At 32.8% G+C, this 18,525-nt stretch overlaps 2 protein-coding genes across 3 annotated transcripts in view; one reads left to right on the top strand and one right to left on the bottom strand.

Annotated features, from left to right (window-relative positions):
• Window positions 1-18,525, top strand: part of LOC129984506 (uncharacterized) — a 28,906-nt gene that overhangs the window by 5,797 nt on the left and 4,584 nt on the right. The window contains exon 2 of one of the 2 annotated variants that reach the window (XM_056094399.1): window positions 12,091-12,164. The exons of the other annotated variant lie outside the window; for it this stretch is intronic. The gene's annotated coding sequence lies outside the window, so the exon portion shown is untranslated. The remainder of the gene's footprint in view (window positions 1-12,090; window positions 12,165-18,525) is intronic. 2 annotated transcript variants of the gene reach the window in all.
• On the bottom strand, window positions 1,367-14,938 carry LOC129984507 (innexin inx2-like). The gene is made up of 2 exons (XM_056094401.1): window positions 14,846-14,938; window positions 1,367-2,567 (listed from the first exon to the last, which is right to left on the bottom strand). Exon 2 carries the CDS (start codon window positions 2,342-2,344, stop codon window positions 1,511-1,513), a length of 834 nt encoding a protein of 277 aa, XP_055950376.1. The 5' UTR covers window positions 2,345-2,567; window positions 14,846-14,938; the 3' UTR covers window positions 1,367-1,510.

Raw genomic sequence — 18,525 nt, forward strand, 5'->3', positions numbered from 1 at the left:
TCGATAGGTTTTTTACATCTACACATATTTTACAATTAATTCTGCAAATATTTCACCAATTTTTTTTAATAACTGAGCCGAATAATTGCGTATAGGTTAGCTAGGAGTCTTTTGTAGTTGATTTTTTTTCTTCTTCTTTTTACCAGAAGAAATGAAATAAAAACGCAGCGTATTGCTATACATTTCTTCCATAATATACTTATTGAAAGCTATTAATTCATTTTTACAGCTTTAGCACTTTTTTAATCTGGCATATTTTGGGCATATTTTCTATTCCTTATAAATAAAATATAACGTTCAGTATTAAACAAGAAATGCTTAATAAACTATCCAATTATGTAATATAATATGTATGCTAATTCTGAAAAAAAAATATTTTTTACTAAAATAAAAAAAAAATTACTATTGAGGTTTATTTAAAATGATTGTACCTATTAAGATACATACGAAAATATATATTTAATAAGCTCTTAAAATTTATATTTGAAGCATAAGAATAGTTTTTATGCATATTATTATTTTGTGTTTTATTGTAGAAAGGAAACTCCAGCGCCAAATATACAATTGGAGGAATAAGCAGAAAATAAAATTCTAAATATTTTTTTAATATTTTTTTTTTATTTTTTTTTTACAAAAGCGACCACAATTCTGTTTCTTATGAACAAAATTTATGTGAAATTGCGTCAGTTCATTCAAATTAAACGAAAAGTTAATTCATCTCTGAAAAATTATATTGATTATTTTATAGTTTAAAAACAACAGCTCTAATCCTTAAATTTGATGTTTTTATTTTTTTTTAATGTCATAATCTTTTAATAAATAGGTTCCTTTTCTTAACACATTAATTACCATAAGACATACCCCTGGAACCGAAAGCTTTTGGGCAAACATGTACGTTCTAAAATCATCATAACTTTGTTATTAATGAAGTAATAACAAACGGGACGCGCAACACGAGAAAAATCGTGAACGGTCCTTAATGTGTTGAAAGGAATAGTTGATTTTGCTATCCAATAAATACATCTCTTTGTATCTTTCGAAATTGGTCTTTTTTTGGCATAATGTAATATCAAAATACATAATATGACTGAAAAACACATTTTTAAGTGTATATTTTTTAGTATTACACGAATGGAAGGAGACATTTCTAAAATAATCTTGGATTTGGCAAATTAAAAATCCACCGTATTTAAAATTCAAGTGTTTAGAAGAAGTTTTTGTTTTCTAATATCAAAAATTTTTATTGTACGAGTACAAAGACAATCATAATAAGTATACAACTGAGAATTAATTAAATATTTGGAAAAAAAAAGGAAAGAAACACTAAGGAAGAATTAGAAGCGATTCGAATATATATATACATAAACATACTTCAATGTGTTTTAATCAGTACCTGAAATATTCGGGTTTGCTAAGAATAGTTAACATAAAAATCTATGTAATCCTGATTAATTTGAAAGCTAATTAAAAAAATTAAAACATCGTTTTCATTCACCAAATCGAAGTTATTCTATCCTCTATCCAATTCTTTAGCCAAATGATGGACGATGTCTTTAAAATGTTGAGGATCTACATTTTTAGCCAGCATGTCCAGCACAAACCAGTCTCCCAAACCGAGCTTGATTATGACGGTTTTAAGTAAATCTGGGTCACAAGCTGTATCCCGAGATCTCGTGACCAGGAACCGGACCTTAGGACTCGTGGTAGCAACAAGCCGGAAACTCAGAGCCAACCCAGATAAGATGGCAAGAATGCAAAACCAGAACCACAGGAGGATGTAAATTTTCTCGCTTACTTCATTAATTGGAAGAGCGCATCTTGTTTTAGTTTTCATAACATCAGTTAACGGTCCGATACTATAGAGGGTGCATTCGATCATCTTCGGAAAAATATTTGCCATTGGATCATGTCGTTCATAAAACTCCCATTCTGTGAATGCGATCACTTTCAATCCGTAAGTTGTAAATACTTTACCAAATGCGTAATCTATGAAGTAGACTTGCCCAACAACGTTGATGAAATTCCAGACCTCGGCTACGACGAAATGAATAAAATATCTGCGATTATAACGCATGCTGGCCAAAAGATACCGCACAATAAGTGCTGTGTTCATACTTTTAGCTTCTGCAGGTATTATGGGAGAATCGAGTCCCAGGACAAGTTTCTTCATGCGACCTTTTTCCTTTGCCTGCCAGAAGTGTCCAGGAAGATAAAACATGATAGCTTGAACGAGTAGTACGAAGCAGAACCATTGATAATACGAATGGTATTGTTCTGAACCATAATTAACTTGAACACCATATTTTTCACTAAAAATAAAAGGTATATGGAAAGATTTGCGCATCCAACATAATGTGTCCAATCCACGGTTTTCATTGCAATTTATGGGGTGGAATAAAAACTGATTGATGGCCACAGAAGTGCTGCAGATAATCAGTACGATGCTGGTGTACTTGTATTGAAGGGCGAATACCCAATTGCTCGTGGACACGGAGGAGCTGGTGGCTTGCAGAGCCCAGAAACCCAAGAAATCCTTCAATATGGAAACGAAGTCTATTTTCCAAATCCTGTAAGAACAAGATTAAACCACTTTAAAGTAGTCTGACTTTTTTTTCCACATACAATCTAAGAACAGTAAGCAAAAATTTAAAATAGTATTAGGGTGTCCCAAAAGTTTCTTTCTCATCACGTTATGAATGGCCTTATCTGGTTGTGCTTGTGCAAACATACAGGCTTATCTATTAGCCGTCTATATCATTGGTTTCAGTCGTACCAGAGCTGTTTTATAGTACGTTTCATTTGTACACTTCCAAAAATGTTGTTTTGTCCATTTGGTTGGATTGGAAAGGTGTAATTTTCTACGAGCTCCTTCCTTAAAGTGAAGCAATAAATTCTACGAAATATTGTCGTCAGCTGGATCAATTAAAAGCTGCCATAACCAAAAAAAAAAAAACCAGCTAGAAATAATGAACCGACGAGGCGTTGTTTTTCATCATGACAACGCGAGACGACCACATTAATGCATTAGTCGTAAGAGTGAAGCTCTTAAAGTTTGATTGGGATGTTTTACCGCATCCTGCATATTCTCCAGATCTCGATCCGTCTGATTATTGCTTCTTTCTGTCCTTAAAAAATTCTCTTCGGGGTAAGCGCTTTAAATCCTTCAGCGAAATAAATGCGCACCTCGAGGATTATTTCTTGTCCAAAACAGAACTATTTTGGAAAAAATTCAAAATGAGGCTTCCTGAGAGATGGAATAAGGTAATAGAGCAAAAGGGTTCTGATATAACAAAATAAATAATATCTTAAACAGTATATATTGTGCATTCATTTCATATTAGAAATAAGAAACTTATGGGACACCCTAATATTTTTACTTCATGATTTGGAACTGAATGTAAATTTTATTAATTGCATGACGCTTGAATTACGGAAAATGTTTTCGAAATTATGAGATAAATTTCAGGTCAAATCAGGCTTACAAAAAAAAAAAAAGAAGAAGAAGAAAAAAATAAAAAGTTTTTTTTGAAATTCAACAGTTTCGGAAACACTGAAAGAGCGAACAGACAGGATTTATATACCTCCTGCATTAACGTACCAGTCAAAACGGCACCTGGTACACAGGTGATTTAGAAAAGCATTTTGTATAATTAAATCTCTCTCTCTCTCTCGCTCTCTCTCTATATATATATAGAGAGAGAGAATGTAGATAAACATATATATAGTGAGAGAGAAAGAGAGAGTGCCGAAGAGAGAGACAGAGAGGTACTTTTGTAATTTTCATAATATTTTTTTATTCAATTTGTTTCTCAGTCTAAAGAATTCTTCAAATATTATGATGGTAACGAAATGGTTATGATGATATAGTATTATAGAATATGATGATATTCGTAATATATGCACTTTTTAATTTTCAGTAAACTGATTTAATTAAATTGTTTTTCAGCTGCATTATATAATAAGATGAAATTTTAAAAAACACACGCACACACATTTCGCATTAATCGTTTAACAACCTAAGTAGTCAATAATTAAAATGAAAGAGCCAAAGGTAGCTAATATAAATTTATGGCAGTGTGATTTTTATTACATTGAATAAATTGGCCTAGTAAAAAAATTATAATAAATGCATAAAAAGAATTATTTAACATTTTAACTGTACACAAAGTTATTGTCCGTTCAATAAATGAAGACTAAAATAAATAAATAATAGGAATGAGATAATAAAAACAAAATTATTAAATAACTAAGAAAAATATAAAATAAGAATAAGAATAAAAATGTCTTCATAAACTTTAAGAAATCTCAATTTGTTATGCGATTACTAGAATAAGTTTAACATGCGTTTCCTTTCTTCGTTTTCTTTTTTTTTTCCCTTCGATTTTCTTACAAGTTTTAGAGCAAATTCGTTGTAAGTTAATACAGATTCTTTAAATAAAAAGGCTAAGTAGGTCCAACATTCTTGTTAGATTTTAGATTTTTAATTTTTTCTTTCTTTTCGAACTTCAGACAGATTCTTCTGCAGATTCGGCGGTGATTTTTTTTTAGTTCAATATAATCTTTAAAAAATGATAAAAAAATTTCGATAAATTCGGATAAATTAAAAAAAAATATATCATAATATCTGTAATATTGAGATCCTGGAAGCCAAAACTCGGTGACAAATTTTGACTCGATCGATCGCAACTTCAAAAGCGATCATTCGCAACTTGAAAAGTGGCGTTTACATCTTTGATATATTTAAAATATCGTCTTTAGTTCTGGGAATGAATATTATTCGAATTCTATAAAAGGATTTACGAAAGTTCATCTTCGTAATACATTTCGAATCTTTTCTTAAAAGAAATAATGGCACTTTTGATTATGGTTAGAAAGTATAGAATTCAGAAATATTCTTCGCTTGATAATCATAGAATGACTACTCAGACCGGCCCGAAGGCACACGAAAAATCTTGAATGACCGGACCGCCGCGGCAGCAACACTGGCAGGAATTGTGATTGAATCCTAAGAACCATCACTGGCCATGGTACAACCCTTTCCTAAGGAAGTACGTCCCGTCATCGATGGGAGATAGCACCACCCTTTCGTATACCCACAAGGGTGGTGAGAATCAACTACCATACCGAAAGTTTCTCATGCTCAATTACGAGATGCTCCCCCCCCCCCTCTGAGAGAAATCTTCGTTTGATAAAACAGCTAATTCCTTATAATAAAATTGTTTTCCCCCAAAAAAATAATTAAAGATGCAACATTTCTTCTTTCCTTTTTCTTTCAGTTTATTAGAGTCACACATGTATTGTTCTCCTGGAATTCTATTTCTGCTATGTTGTCATAAGTTTGCAATATTGTCTTGAAATAATATTACAAACACGCTATATTCATTTCTTTAATGGCAACGGCAACGTCGAAATTTCGGAGTTCCGCGGTGTGGCAAAATGGTCACGAGCACCTCCACATCATAATTTGGAATAGTTATTATAATTTGTAAGTTTGGGTAAAGATTAAAACTAGTTTGAAACTAGTTAAGACGAGGTCTCTAACGTCATGAAATTTGGCAAGATTGTTCGATTAAAACTCTTATGATATAATTATTAATATTAAATAATATTTTGATTATTTATGGGAGAAATAGACTTTAATGGGGACTTTACTTCGGGAACTAATTTAATTATTTTGATTAGTTATTTTTGTAAAAATTCCAGAAATTTCACGCGTGTAACTTATCGTAGCTATCTAAGACCGAAACAGGAACAATCACTTCTTTAATAGGATAATCATAATCAGATTGAAATGAGCTGCTCGGTGAGATCACATATTACATAAAATTACTTTACTTTTTAAATATAAAAATTTTATTTATTTTCACATTTTCCTATAAAAATATCCTATAAGCCATTAAGGCGTAAGCACAAAGAAAAACGTTGTTTTTACTTTTCTCATTAAGTAATCAGTGGCCACTGCTCGTTTCAGGAATTTAAGATTATCAGATTATAAGAAATCTTAAAAGATCGGATATCATTCAAGATTTGTAAAATTTACCCTGCAGAGGGGATATGGTTAGATGAAAGCATTTTGTTAGGCTGTGACACTCTTCCCGTGCATTGCGTTCTCTTTTGATTTTTTTTTTTAGCTTGTAAGTTAGAATCGTACTACTTTACATTAACTTGAAATTTCTTTATTTAGTGCTTATATGGCTAAATCAATTGTGCGCATTGTCTATTGCCATCTAATTCCGTTGATTATCTAAGTTTGCTATATTGCTATTAGGTGTACAACTTCCCTTTCGATGTTTTCCAATAAATTGTTGCAGTAGTAGGTGCTGGTCGATATGTGCAAGTCAAGAATGTCACACATTAAGCTTAGACATCGGCCAACATAACGACAGAACCACAACGGTGAATTTGTATATGCATCACACATTTATTCTGGATCGACGATGGCAGTTTTGATTTTTCTCTTGCATTTGGTGAAAAAAGGTGGGGGGGGGAGAAAGAAAGAAAAGTTCGGATATAGCTCATTGAATGCTCTCAAGTATTTATGGAAAGTCTGCTCTGAACGCAAGAACATGCTGTGAGTGGTTTCGACACTTCAGACAGAATTATGCCTGCATTTGCAGAATCAACTAGGTATGATAAATTACGAATTGTTGAAGCTGAATGAAACTATCACAGGGAATCGGTATCGTACACAGCTGATAAGTTCGGGGAGGCACTGAAGTAGAAACGGCGGCAGTACCAAGAGAGACACGCCAAAGTTATCCGCCAGCATGAAAAAGTTCGGCAACGTCTCTTAAGGCATACATGGATGGGAGCTAAAATGGGAGGCCTTTCCACACCCATCGTACTTTCTGGACTCCGTACTTTATTCCTTTCGACCACCATTTGTTTCGATAGCAGATATGTGATCTAGCTGTTCAATCTTTCCACGCGTATAGAATAATTCAAAAATGGATCGATTCGTGGTTCGCCTTAAAAGACTTAACATATATACAGATTAAATACACACACAGATGCATAGATGAGCACATACAACATGCAATATAGTGCATATTGCGTTTGCATTCCATTAGGGCCGACCTTAGACGCTAATTAATTAATTAAGTAAAAGCCAATTGATTAAATAAGTGAAAGTAAAGGATTCAGTAGGTAGGTAGGTTAGGGGGATACCCATTTATAATCACAAAAAATTCCAGTAGCATAAATATCAACGTTGAAGATCATAAACAACATGACGCATGCAACGAATTGACACGGTATCAACAACAAATTTTCGGATTAATAATTTTTTTTCAAATGACTTCATTCAAACCTCCACAGACATACACCCAAATGTGTATTTGGCTATTATAAATTTTTATTCCGTTAAATATGTGATGTGTATTTTATATGACAAATCCTTCTCTTTTACTCATGTTGGATTATTAACAGAGAGCCTCCTGTTACAATCATCCTTCTTGGAACTCGTGTTCTAGTGCAAACATGACTTGTTTCTGAATATTTAACCTGATCTTAGTTTATCCCATAATTCCAGAAGCACCTATTTCTAAGTTTCGTAGCCAGCACATTTTATTTGCCATTCATTAACTATTTGATCTCTTGGTTTTGTACGTAGTATCCATTTCAATCATCTCTAACAACAGTGTGGCAAATATCAGTATATATATAAGCACCGAGCCGTCTGTAACGCTGAAGAGAATCTAAAAATATCTCCGCTACTGTTATGTTACCCCATCCGGAAGTTGGTATTTTGCTATATATATCTAAATAGCAAAATACCAACTTCCGTTTCTGCGTTTAGCAAAGCAGTTTTTAAAAAGGTTAATGAGCAGAAGTTTACGGATTGCCTTATATTCTTATTTCATTTGGAGGTTATTGCTGACATTTTCTTTCACCGTTATTTTGTATTTACCATTGCGATTTTTTTCTCTCAGTATTACATTATTTGTTTCAAATCGATTTTGGTGATTCGTTTTGATTTGAAAGTTCGTGAACGTCGTGGATAGACCAGATCTTATGGCAAAGAAATAAAACTTTTAGTATTACTATATATTCACATCTAATGCTTATGACAAGCAGTATTTCTTAAACATAATGTCATTGTGCATAAGAATTTTTTCTACCCTTTTCGATATCTACTTGTTCGGGATATTGTTATCAGAATAACAACGTGTCTAGAACGAGCCTATCTTTTAGAGTCGATATGAAAGCATAAGAAAGACCCAGCAGTCATGGTATCGTTTAAACTTTCTCGCATATTCTCAAATAAAGGTATTTCCTTTCGTACATAAATCGCAAACTTTCGACACTGCCGTGAATGCCGCGACTCCTAAAATTTGAACCAAAATGATGACACAGAATGACAAGTTTAGTGGCAAGCTATCATCTGATTTCATGGACTTTGCCATGGTGTTTTTGAATGATCGCATTACATTTAAGCAGGTTAAGGTATCTGTCTACGTCTAAAAGGCCACTTTTGGTCAAAATTCACAATTTTTTTTTTATTTTTTTTTATTTTAAAGTGCATTTATTTAGCTTTCTAAATCTGTATTTATTTTTCTCCTACGATTGATAGAAATGGAGATATAAAGATTTATGTAATTCAAAAGAGTCGAAAACGAAACCGGAAGTGCTTACCGGAAGTTGAATGTTTTTCGTCGTTTCATCAAACATACGCTCCTAAAATCATAAATTAATTATTTTTTTAAATTTATACAAAACTATGTGCAAGCCACCTAAATTTGAATTAATTTTCAGCTCTTTATATACAGAAAAGATTGGCAACAGCTGCTTCTCGAACACTGTTTACGTTTGAAAACATCTGCTCGTCTGGTGTTATATGTTTATTTACTTTGCTTTTTCGAGTGAATACAGCTTAGTTTGATTTGAATATTTATTGCTTTTTGTTTAAAAAGTGTTTTAAATGGGTGGAAAAAGCATTAACAGAAGTAAGAAACGAAAGTTTCATGGAAATAGGCATTCTTCTTCCATGCAAGCTGCAGACTCTGTTGGTGTATCAGATTCAAAACAAAAGACTTGCAGCGAAAAGAAACTGCTGAATTCGCAGTTATGTGAAGATAATGTTCCTGATTTGAAAACAAATAACCTTTCTGGATTTCGAATTATGGATATCGAGATATTAATAAGTGTTTTTACTCTTTTATGTTGTCCTTTATGCTTCAAAAGCAACTTGTATTTGATAGAGGATTCTACCTTTGGATTGTGTTCGAATTTCTGCCTCAAATGCAAGAATTGCTCCTTTTACAAAGGTTTTTCTTCATCTAAAAAGAAAAACACATCCAATGAAATAAACACTCGACTTGTGTGTGCACTTATAATCATTGGAAAGGGTTATACAGCTGGAAAGAAATTTTTTGCTACCCTCAATTTTCCATCTTTTCTTTCCAAACAAGCATTCAGAATGCAGGAACTGAAGCTTCTTCGTGCTGCTCGTTCTGTTGCAGAAAATTCAATGAATATTGCTGCTACTGAGTTAAAAGACAATAAAAACCCTGCTGCTATTACTGAATGTGGTGTATCTGTTGATGGAACATGGCAACGGAGAGGGTTTTCATCACTGAATGGAGTAGTGAGTGCAATTTCTGTGACATGTGGTAAGGTGCTGGATATTGAAGCGATGTCTCAGTTTTGCCAATGGTGTCACACGAAAAAGCTGAATTTATCATGTGCATCAAAACATCAGTGTGCAAATCATAAGGGTTCATCTGGAAGTATGGAAGTGCTTGGTGCTTACAGAATATTTGAGAGTTCCAAGAGTTGTCGTAAACTCATTTATTCACAATACTATGGAGATGGTGACTCTAAGGGCTATGATACAGTTAAAGACATTTATGGGAAAGATTCCGTTTCAAAACTGGAATGCATTGGCCATATTCAGAAGCGAGTAGGCACTCGTTTGAGAAAATTAAAGTCATCGAATAAATCTCTTGGTGGCAAAGGGAAATTAACAGACTCCTTCATAAATAAGTTGCAAAATTACTATGGGATAGCAATTAGAGCTAATGCAGGGAATTTATTGCAAATGCAGAGTGCAACCATTGCTGCATTTGCTCATACATGTTCTAATAATAAACATCCCATGCATGGACAGTGCCCAACAGGAAAGGACAGTTGGTGTAAATATCAACGTGCAATTTCCTGTGGAAAAAAATTCAAAGAAACAAATGCAGGTCTTCCAAAGAACATTATTAAAATCATTAAGCCAACATATATGCAGCTATGCGATCAAAACTTATAGAAAAAATGCTTACACGGTAAGACTCAAAATGCCAATGAAAGCTTCAATAATCTTTTGTGGACAATAATTCCCAAAAATACATTTGTGGAGCTACAGACTTTACGTTTGGGAGCATCAATAACTGCAATAATTTTCAATGATGGATTTTATGGTCTCTTGGCAATTTTTTTTGAACTGGGAATAACTCCTGGGGATTATACCCTGAGACACTTCCTTTCTCTCGATAAAGAAAGAATCATCACGTCAAAAAGGCAGTCATTGGGTACAACAAAAGTTGCCAGGAAAAAATTAAGAGCTGTTAGAAAGAAGAAAACAGATAAAATTGTTAACAAAGAAGGTGTATCATATAAATGTGGTGAATATTAATAAAAATAAAGAGAGATATTTTTCATAAAACACAATTAAAAACTTTAAATGCATTTTTTGAGGAACTTTAATTTTGTAAAAATTTTGATACGCAAAACATGATATCTCAAAATATTATGAATATTTTTTAATGAAATTTTGTATGTATGTTATTTATACTATCCTAAAGGCAATGAACTAGGATTATAGTTTTGAGATGAATAGTTTTTTATTTAAAGCTCATTAATGTTGTTTATGCATAAGAATTTTGATAAATTTTCAGTTAGGAAATACTCGAACTGCTATAACTTTCTTATAAATGCAAATATTTCTTAGATCCTAGTTCATTGCCTTCACTAAAGCTCTAACTATATTTTGTAGAAAAAGAATTTGAAAATTTTGATTAGAATTCTTGTTAGGATGTTTTGCGTTTTACACCAATTTTCACAGTTTTTTACCCAAATTTCCCCATTTGACTGAGTTGCAAATTACATAAAACTTTTTAAATGGTATTATTCATTGTTTTGAATTGCAATAACCTAAAAAATAAACTAAAAATGAAAATTAAACAGTTTTTTCAAAAATTTGTCTTCGCACGTAGACAGATACCTTAAGAAATTCAACAGGTTGTCGATCGGATATTGAATCCAAAATGTGATATATATCTACACTTCAGATGCTAAAATGATGCACCCAATTTATCCACCCAGCTCTTTAGCTGTGTCGCTTGTGCTCGAATAGACAGAGTGACAGACTTTTTGCTTATGGATTTCGTTACAAATTTGAAAGAAATCTATAAATTTAGTATCAGACCCGCATACCAAATTTTATCCGTTTAACTGAAATCGTTTTCCAGTTATCTAGTTCTTAAACGGGCAGACAGACATCATTTCGAAAATGTATTTCTAGGAATCAAGAAGACTTGACACTAGAAATTCGTCAAGATCTACAGATAGAATTTTTTTACACTGACAATATTTTTTTCTTGATATACGAGAAAGTAAGAATGTCGCTATCAGATTCAAATGTTGAGAATGCCACCACAATAATATCATCTATAAGCACCCTTTCATGCAAGATTAAAAAATCTCGCTCAAAAATGATCATAAAAATGCTCAAAAACATACCTTAAAGTATTCACTTAAAGAGTATGTATACGTGTCAAAATTAAATTTGAAAAATGAACGGATAAAAAAAATGATGAAAATTGCCATTTACAAATATTTGATTTACATATTCTTTAGAGAAACCACATGAAAGAAACGACGACAACCCGGTGATTTCAAAATAAAAATATAAGAAATTTTAGAGCTTTTAAAAATCCTATATTTATAGCGTAAAACGATTTTTAGAAATATAGTCACTGTTACATTCATCAAATAAATATCAAGTAATTTTTAGCAAACCTTTTATCCTTCTTTGGATTTTGCAATATATTATATCGATCCGCAATTCCCTTTTTTAAAATGCTTTGTTTATCACTGTTTCAGAAAGGTCTTTTCGCACGTAAGTGAAGGCAAGTAGAGACTGATACATCAGGAAAGACAGGTCAAAGTCCGAGAAGGTAAATATTGAAGTTTTTATTTTACTTTTTAAAATAAAGACACTTTATTTACAATTCATTTTTAATTTATCCAGAATCTAATTCCGTTATAATAAATGGTGTAATGACTGTGAGAAACGAAAGACTCATCGAATCGTTAGAAATTCATTTTTACATCTTAGTCCAGTCGAATGGTCATCAAATTTCACTTTGTGGAAACTTGATGACATTTGGAAATATATGAAATGTTATTTAATTTGTTTGCGTTAACATCCCTTTTTAAATCAATACCGTAGTTATTTTGTGACTGACTTCGTCATTTTGAAGCCTAGTAAATTTGAAGGATGGCACTTAAGCTAGTACCCTTCTCCAAACTTCCGCACTACATGAATGGGATTTCAGTGTGTGGATAAAGATCCGTAACATTATATTTAGTGCCTTAAATAGTTGATCCTCCAAAACTTGTCACTATTACATGAATACGAATATCGGACAGATAAGATTTTGGTGGAAGGAGAGGGGAAGTTGAAATGAAAGATTTTCGCGTTTAAATAACAGGCTACTAATCTGAGAGGAAAAATGCAAATGAAAGCACAGAAAAAAAAAACCCTGATAAAATGAACCTTAAATTATTAACAAAGATTAATTAAAACATGAGTAAATAAAACTAAAAACGCTTCATTTATAAAGGGTGTACCAAAATGAATGCAAGATATGAATTGGCCACCATTCGTGCAGTAAAGCGTTGGCAATCCTATTTTTTTAAAAAAACAAAAAAACATTTAACATTTGATAGTTTAGGGTTAATAAAAATAGAGAGTTACTCTATAGAACAACGTTTTTTCATTGTTGAACAATTTTTCAAAAATAATGAAAGTCTGGCGGGCACAATTCGAAAATTTGAGAACTGGCCTCTTCGATCGCTTGAGTTAATACCATTGGATTGCTTTTTATGAGGTTAATTGAAATCAAAGGTCCATGCCAACAAGCCCACAAGTATGCCTGAATTGAAGGAGGAATTCAACGCTGCATTAATGTAATTCAGCCAAATTTATGCAAAATGGTATTAGAAAATTTCAGCAAAAAACTGCATATGTGGTCAGCTAAGCCGTGGAGGTCATTTGCCTTATGTGTTATTCCATACATAACCCTATTCTGTGTACTTTACGATTCAATAAAAATATAACAATTTAAGTAAAAAAACCTCTGTTTTTTTCATTTAATACAATCTTGCGATAACACGTTGTTCTATCGCGCAACTCTGTCAGATACTTTTTTATAGGGTTGCCATCCCTTTATTGCACGAATGATGGCAAATTAAAATCTTGCGTTCATTTTGGGATACCTTTTATATTTATAAGTAAAGTTTGTGCAATTCCATTTACGTGTATGTTATACTGTGATGAATATCTGGTGAAAATTATTAATTGATATCAGAATTATTTTTCGAAAAAAAATTAACTTTTCTCACAAACACAGAAGTTACCAAAAACTGCCTATTAGGTCCATCTCATTCTGTTCGAATTATCTCAGCAAATATAGTGCAGCGAAGTGGGTGAATTTTCTTATCCCAATTCCGTGGCGATTAAAAATAGAAAAACAATTCATTTAAATGAGAGCGAATGACCGACTCAACACAATCAAATAACTTCTCGACCAATACAAATTAGACAGAGAAGGGATTTTCAGCCTCTCATTTGACTCGTTTTTTAAACTAAGTATATGACACCTCGCTGGAAGGATGTCATCGGTTAAACTCACTTTTTTCTTTTATCTCCACAGTTTCAACTCAAAAATGAAAGGCGAAAAGGGCGAAGGATGAGATTGAATGATATTTTCAATTTATCCCTGGAGAAATGGAATCTGCAGTCGGCTTTAGCATTTTCAATCTGATTTTTTTTAATTATACTCTACATAACAAAAAATTAGCAGAAAAAAAAGGAGCTTCTTGATATGATTCAATAATTTTAATTCCTCATTTTATATCAGTATGACATTTATATGGTGACAGTCATCGAAATGTTGAGTTTTGGTCGGAGATGATTAGGCACTTATGATGACTTGAATCTACATCCTCTCTCCAAACTTCTGCGCCATACCAATATGTAAACATTTGACTCCGACTCATTCAACGGTCGCCACATTGGCCTTCATGGCGCTTCTTTATTGAAATCAAATTTCGAGCTTAAAGATCTTTAACCCCAATTGGAATCCTTACTAATAGCCCACCGCGGCGATATATGAATTGTAGTTAGAAGTTTCGATACGATGGTTTGGGTAGGCATAATTTATCAAATTTCACAACAGATATTATTTTTTTTTTTTTTTTACGACAAGAGTATACTCCGTGAATATGATAATTGACTTCAAAGCAAAGTGCAAATGCGCATAATGTCTAACATTCCTCTTAGCAAATGATCATCTGATACTGATCCCTACCTCATTTCACTTTCCATTCTAAAGCTCCAGCTTTCATTAAAGATCGTTCATTCGAAGACATCACCGCGGCCAATGAACAAATCAAATGGAAATGCAATAACATTTTGGCACAGCGATATCTTCGAAAGTAAAGAAGGATTAAAGCGGAAGGAATTTTCTCACTCATCATCAACAAATGACGAAATGTTAAGAAGTCATCGGAAAATTCTATTTGAATCTAAAACTTTCTTTTGTGAAAAATTCGAAATGAAATTTTAACTCACCTGAATAACAATCGATGCTGACCAGCCACATGCGAGAGAAATTTTGTTTTCTATCTGGATGCAAAGGAAGTTCCTTTGCATCCAGATGTTCCTTCCTCTACATGAAAGCAACTTCCTTCCCTATATGGCGCAAGTTTCGGAGAATGAGATGAAACATACTATCAGAAAATAATCAATATAGATTCACTATTTATAATTAGTTTAAAAGGATATACCACCTTCCACATTAATTAATTGCGTGGTGGATCTAATTCTATTTGGTTAAGCATATCTAGCCAAATCCATAAATTAAAAATGGATGGTAAATTGAAAAGGCCGCATCTTCTATTAATTACAAAAACCTTGCAGAATATCTTAGATGGAAACATGAATTCGGTTCAGTGCAGGGGGGCATTGTCTTTCTGGACAATTGTGCACATTTGTTTTTCGTTTGAAACACACGCCAGAGAAACCTCCATCTACCTGCTGTATATAGCAAGCACTAAGCAATTCATCTCTAAAATGCACATTAATCTAGCAGTTTTCAAATAATATGGTTAAAATGTCCAAGATAGTGGTAAATGCGCGTAAACGCATTTGCGCTTAAGATCAGAAAGATCCAAGCATTCTGATTTTATTAAAATCTATATGATTTGGAGCGACCCCGTTCCCAAGGCCCGTGTGCGCCTTGAGCCCGGCACATTTTGCACTTTTTCTTGTCACTTGTGGTTATCCGGGGCTCTTTTATGTCCGTTCATTATATCGACAGTTTGTGGAAGCTCCCAATCAACGTCCACAGGTGAGAGTGGTCCTACAATGAGTTAGATGGCAGATTTTCGATCATATCCGTAAAGACAACAGGCCATGGAAACAGGGTTTTGCATAGCACAGAATTGTCTTGATACGATTCATCAGAGCTAATTATGTAGAATAGCATTGTGGTGTAAGGGTCCATCTTTATGATCTTGATCTATCTTGTGACGATCTTACCTGCCCGACAAGGTGTAAGATCTTGAAGGTCGCCGAGAAAAAAAGCCATTATTTATTTATTGAAAAGTTTACAATCATCGCCAGAATATCGGTGGTAATTAGGAGTATACATTATAGTTCGTTTGACTAAAATAACAAAAGAATGATTTAATTAATAACAAACCTACTTTAGAGTCAACAGATTTAAATTAAAACTTACACAAAAAATATGCAATAAAGGCAGGAAAATAAAATAAAAATACCCGAAGGGCCGAAAATATAGTATACTCTACAGCAATATCAAATAATAACTTATTAATATTGAAAGTGCGCACAATTGATTAAAATATAAATCTGATAGAAAAAAAGGAATAATGAACTTAAGATTCCAAACATGGCAAAGGCAACAAACAAAATACCCCACTAAGAAAGTGAATTAAAAACCTGTGCAGAAATACAAAAATTGTTAACGATTATATTCCCAGAACAAGAAAACCTCCAGAGGCTGCCACAAAATAAATAAATAAAGCATCAGATAATACAAGACCGCAAACAACGCAGAACATAAGCCCTATCGCCTCATCCTCTGCTGAATTTTATCACAAATACTTCATGAGATTTCACATACCTTCCTCATTGTCTTCGGCGAAACCTCATTCCTGAGTGCTGTTCGTCAACGGATTCTGAGACGACCACATTTCGACGATTCCATCTCATTAAGGTGAGGCACGGAACACATTTCCGGTATTCACCTTTGATTTGGATTTCCCCCATTAGATACTTTTTTAGTTCAATTTTTTTTTCACGTGTATGTGAGTGTTGTGTCGTTTCTGACTCCATTTTATTTTAACTCAAATTTTTGTATTGGTATGGCTAGTTCAAATAGCAAAAAAGTTTTAAAAAGTGTCGCGAAGAAAATTTTAGTAATTATTTCATGTCATATATTTAAAAATAATAATATTCTTAAGTAGAAAAATCCTTAATAGTGGTTCTTTTAATATCATGGATTTTAAAGATAATATTTATAATATTTTAAGAGGCTCCATATTTACAACAATTCCTTAAATGAAAATGAAATGTTTTAAATAGAATAAAATCTAAATTATCCATTGTTTTTAATCTTAAAATATTGTCAAAAAATTCAATAACACAATAATATAAATTTAATATTAAAAAGATCATTACTATTTTGTAAAACTGTCATTCTTCGCAATGTAATGTTTATGCCTCTGACATTCAATAAAAATGGCTCTGAAATATTTTACTGTGCATTAGTACCTTTTTCCTTCTGTATTACTAAATATCTGTAATGTTTACGTCTCATAAAACAGCGAGTCTTCATCGTTAAATGTAAACATCTCCTTTCGTTCCTATTTTGACGAATTAAATCCATCCTAACGCATGCGCAAAAGCGTGGAGGATTTTATAATCCGTTGTCGAATAGTACGCTAAAGAACCAGCGAGGTTTTGATTCCTTAGAGGGATATGTGATCTGATAAGAACTGGTAAGTGCACATTTAAAAATTCCGATTAAAACTGCATGGCCAGAGTCCCTCAAACCACAGCAGATACTAGGAGGATTATTTATGGCATAAAATCCGTATGAATAAAAAGGAAGACGACCGTGTCCAGGTCAGAAAAATAGTACATATTTATTTTGTTTAATATATTAAAATCAACTTTGAGAACATATCCTCTGACTTTTACACCCTTGTTAGAGCCACTCCAGTCCATCTTTATAGAACAGGTGTTTAGAGTGATGAGATAAAACTGAATGGGGGAAATGGCAACGGAGATATAGAAATCTCATGAAAAAATTTCATACGCTCTTCATTTATGAAAAAGTTTCTGCTAACATTTCATCGCGCGTACCTTCCTTTTAATAACTACTACAGCACATTCTTGAATATCCTCTCTAAGGGGACAAGATGGGCAGACTGAATAACGAAAAAGCCGGAGCTCTATGAATTCATCTCTTTACCCACCGATACCAGAAGAATTCTATACCAGAACTCACTCTTTACAATACGTATTTTCTCACTTCTTATTGAGCACAGAGCCCTCCATTTATCTCAATGTGAACGCAGCTGCAGTCCGGTGAATCATAGAAGCAACTACCGGTAGCGTGTCGAGTTAAAATAGAAGGATCTGTATCGATAGTTTATATATGTTTATGTACTGCACTGCACGTTTCAAGAATTTATTAATTAAAAGTAATTTAAGGTTATAATTCGTTCACATTTTAAAATAAATTACTAACTTAAATGCAGGAAACGCAAACAAAACATTTAAGTACATCGCACAGTTAACTCTTAAGAAAATTGGCTCAAACTGATTTTATTTTTCACTGATAAATGATTACACAGATATGAAAAGGGAACCCTAAGAGTCAAAACTTAACAGTTTTTAGGTTTTGCAAAAGTCCTAATAGAAGACTACTTGCTTTCCTCATTACGGTAAAAGGAAACTAGGCCAGATAGTTGCAAGCCAGATACTCGGAAGTGTATTGTATATAGTTTTTAAATATGAATTTTTAAAGAAAAAGAAAAGAGAAACAGGGATAAGGAGTGGCATGAATGGAGGATGGACTCGGTGAAAATATATTTACGAATAAATTTTTTAAACAGAGCATTCAATTTTAACAGGAACAATCTTCAAAAATAGCAAATAGGTAGTATCAAAGTAAGTTTTTATGTCCTAATCTTCATAATAATAAAACAAGTTAGGAAATT

The sequence above is a fragment of the Argiope bruennichi genome, chromosome 9 (genome assembly GCF_947563725.1).
Source record: "Argiope bruennichi chromosome 9, qqArgBrue1.1, whole genome shotgun sequence".
Lineage (NCBI taxonomy): Eukaryota > Metazoa > Arthropoda > Arachnida > Araneae > Araneidae > Argiope > Argiope bruennichi.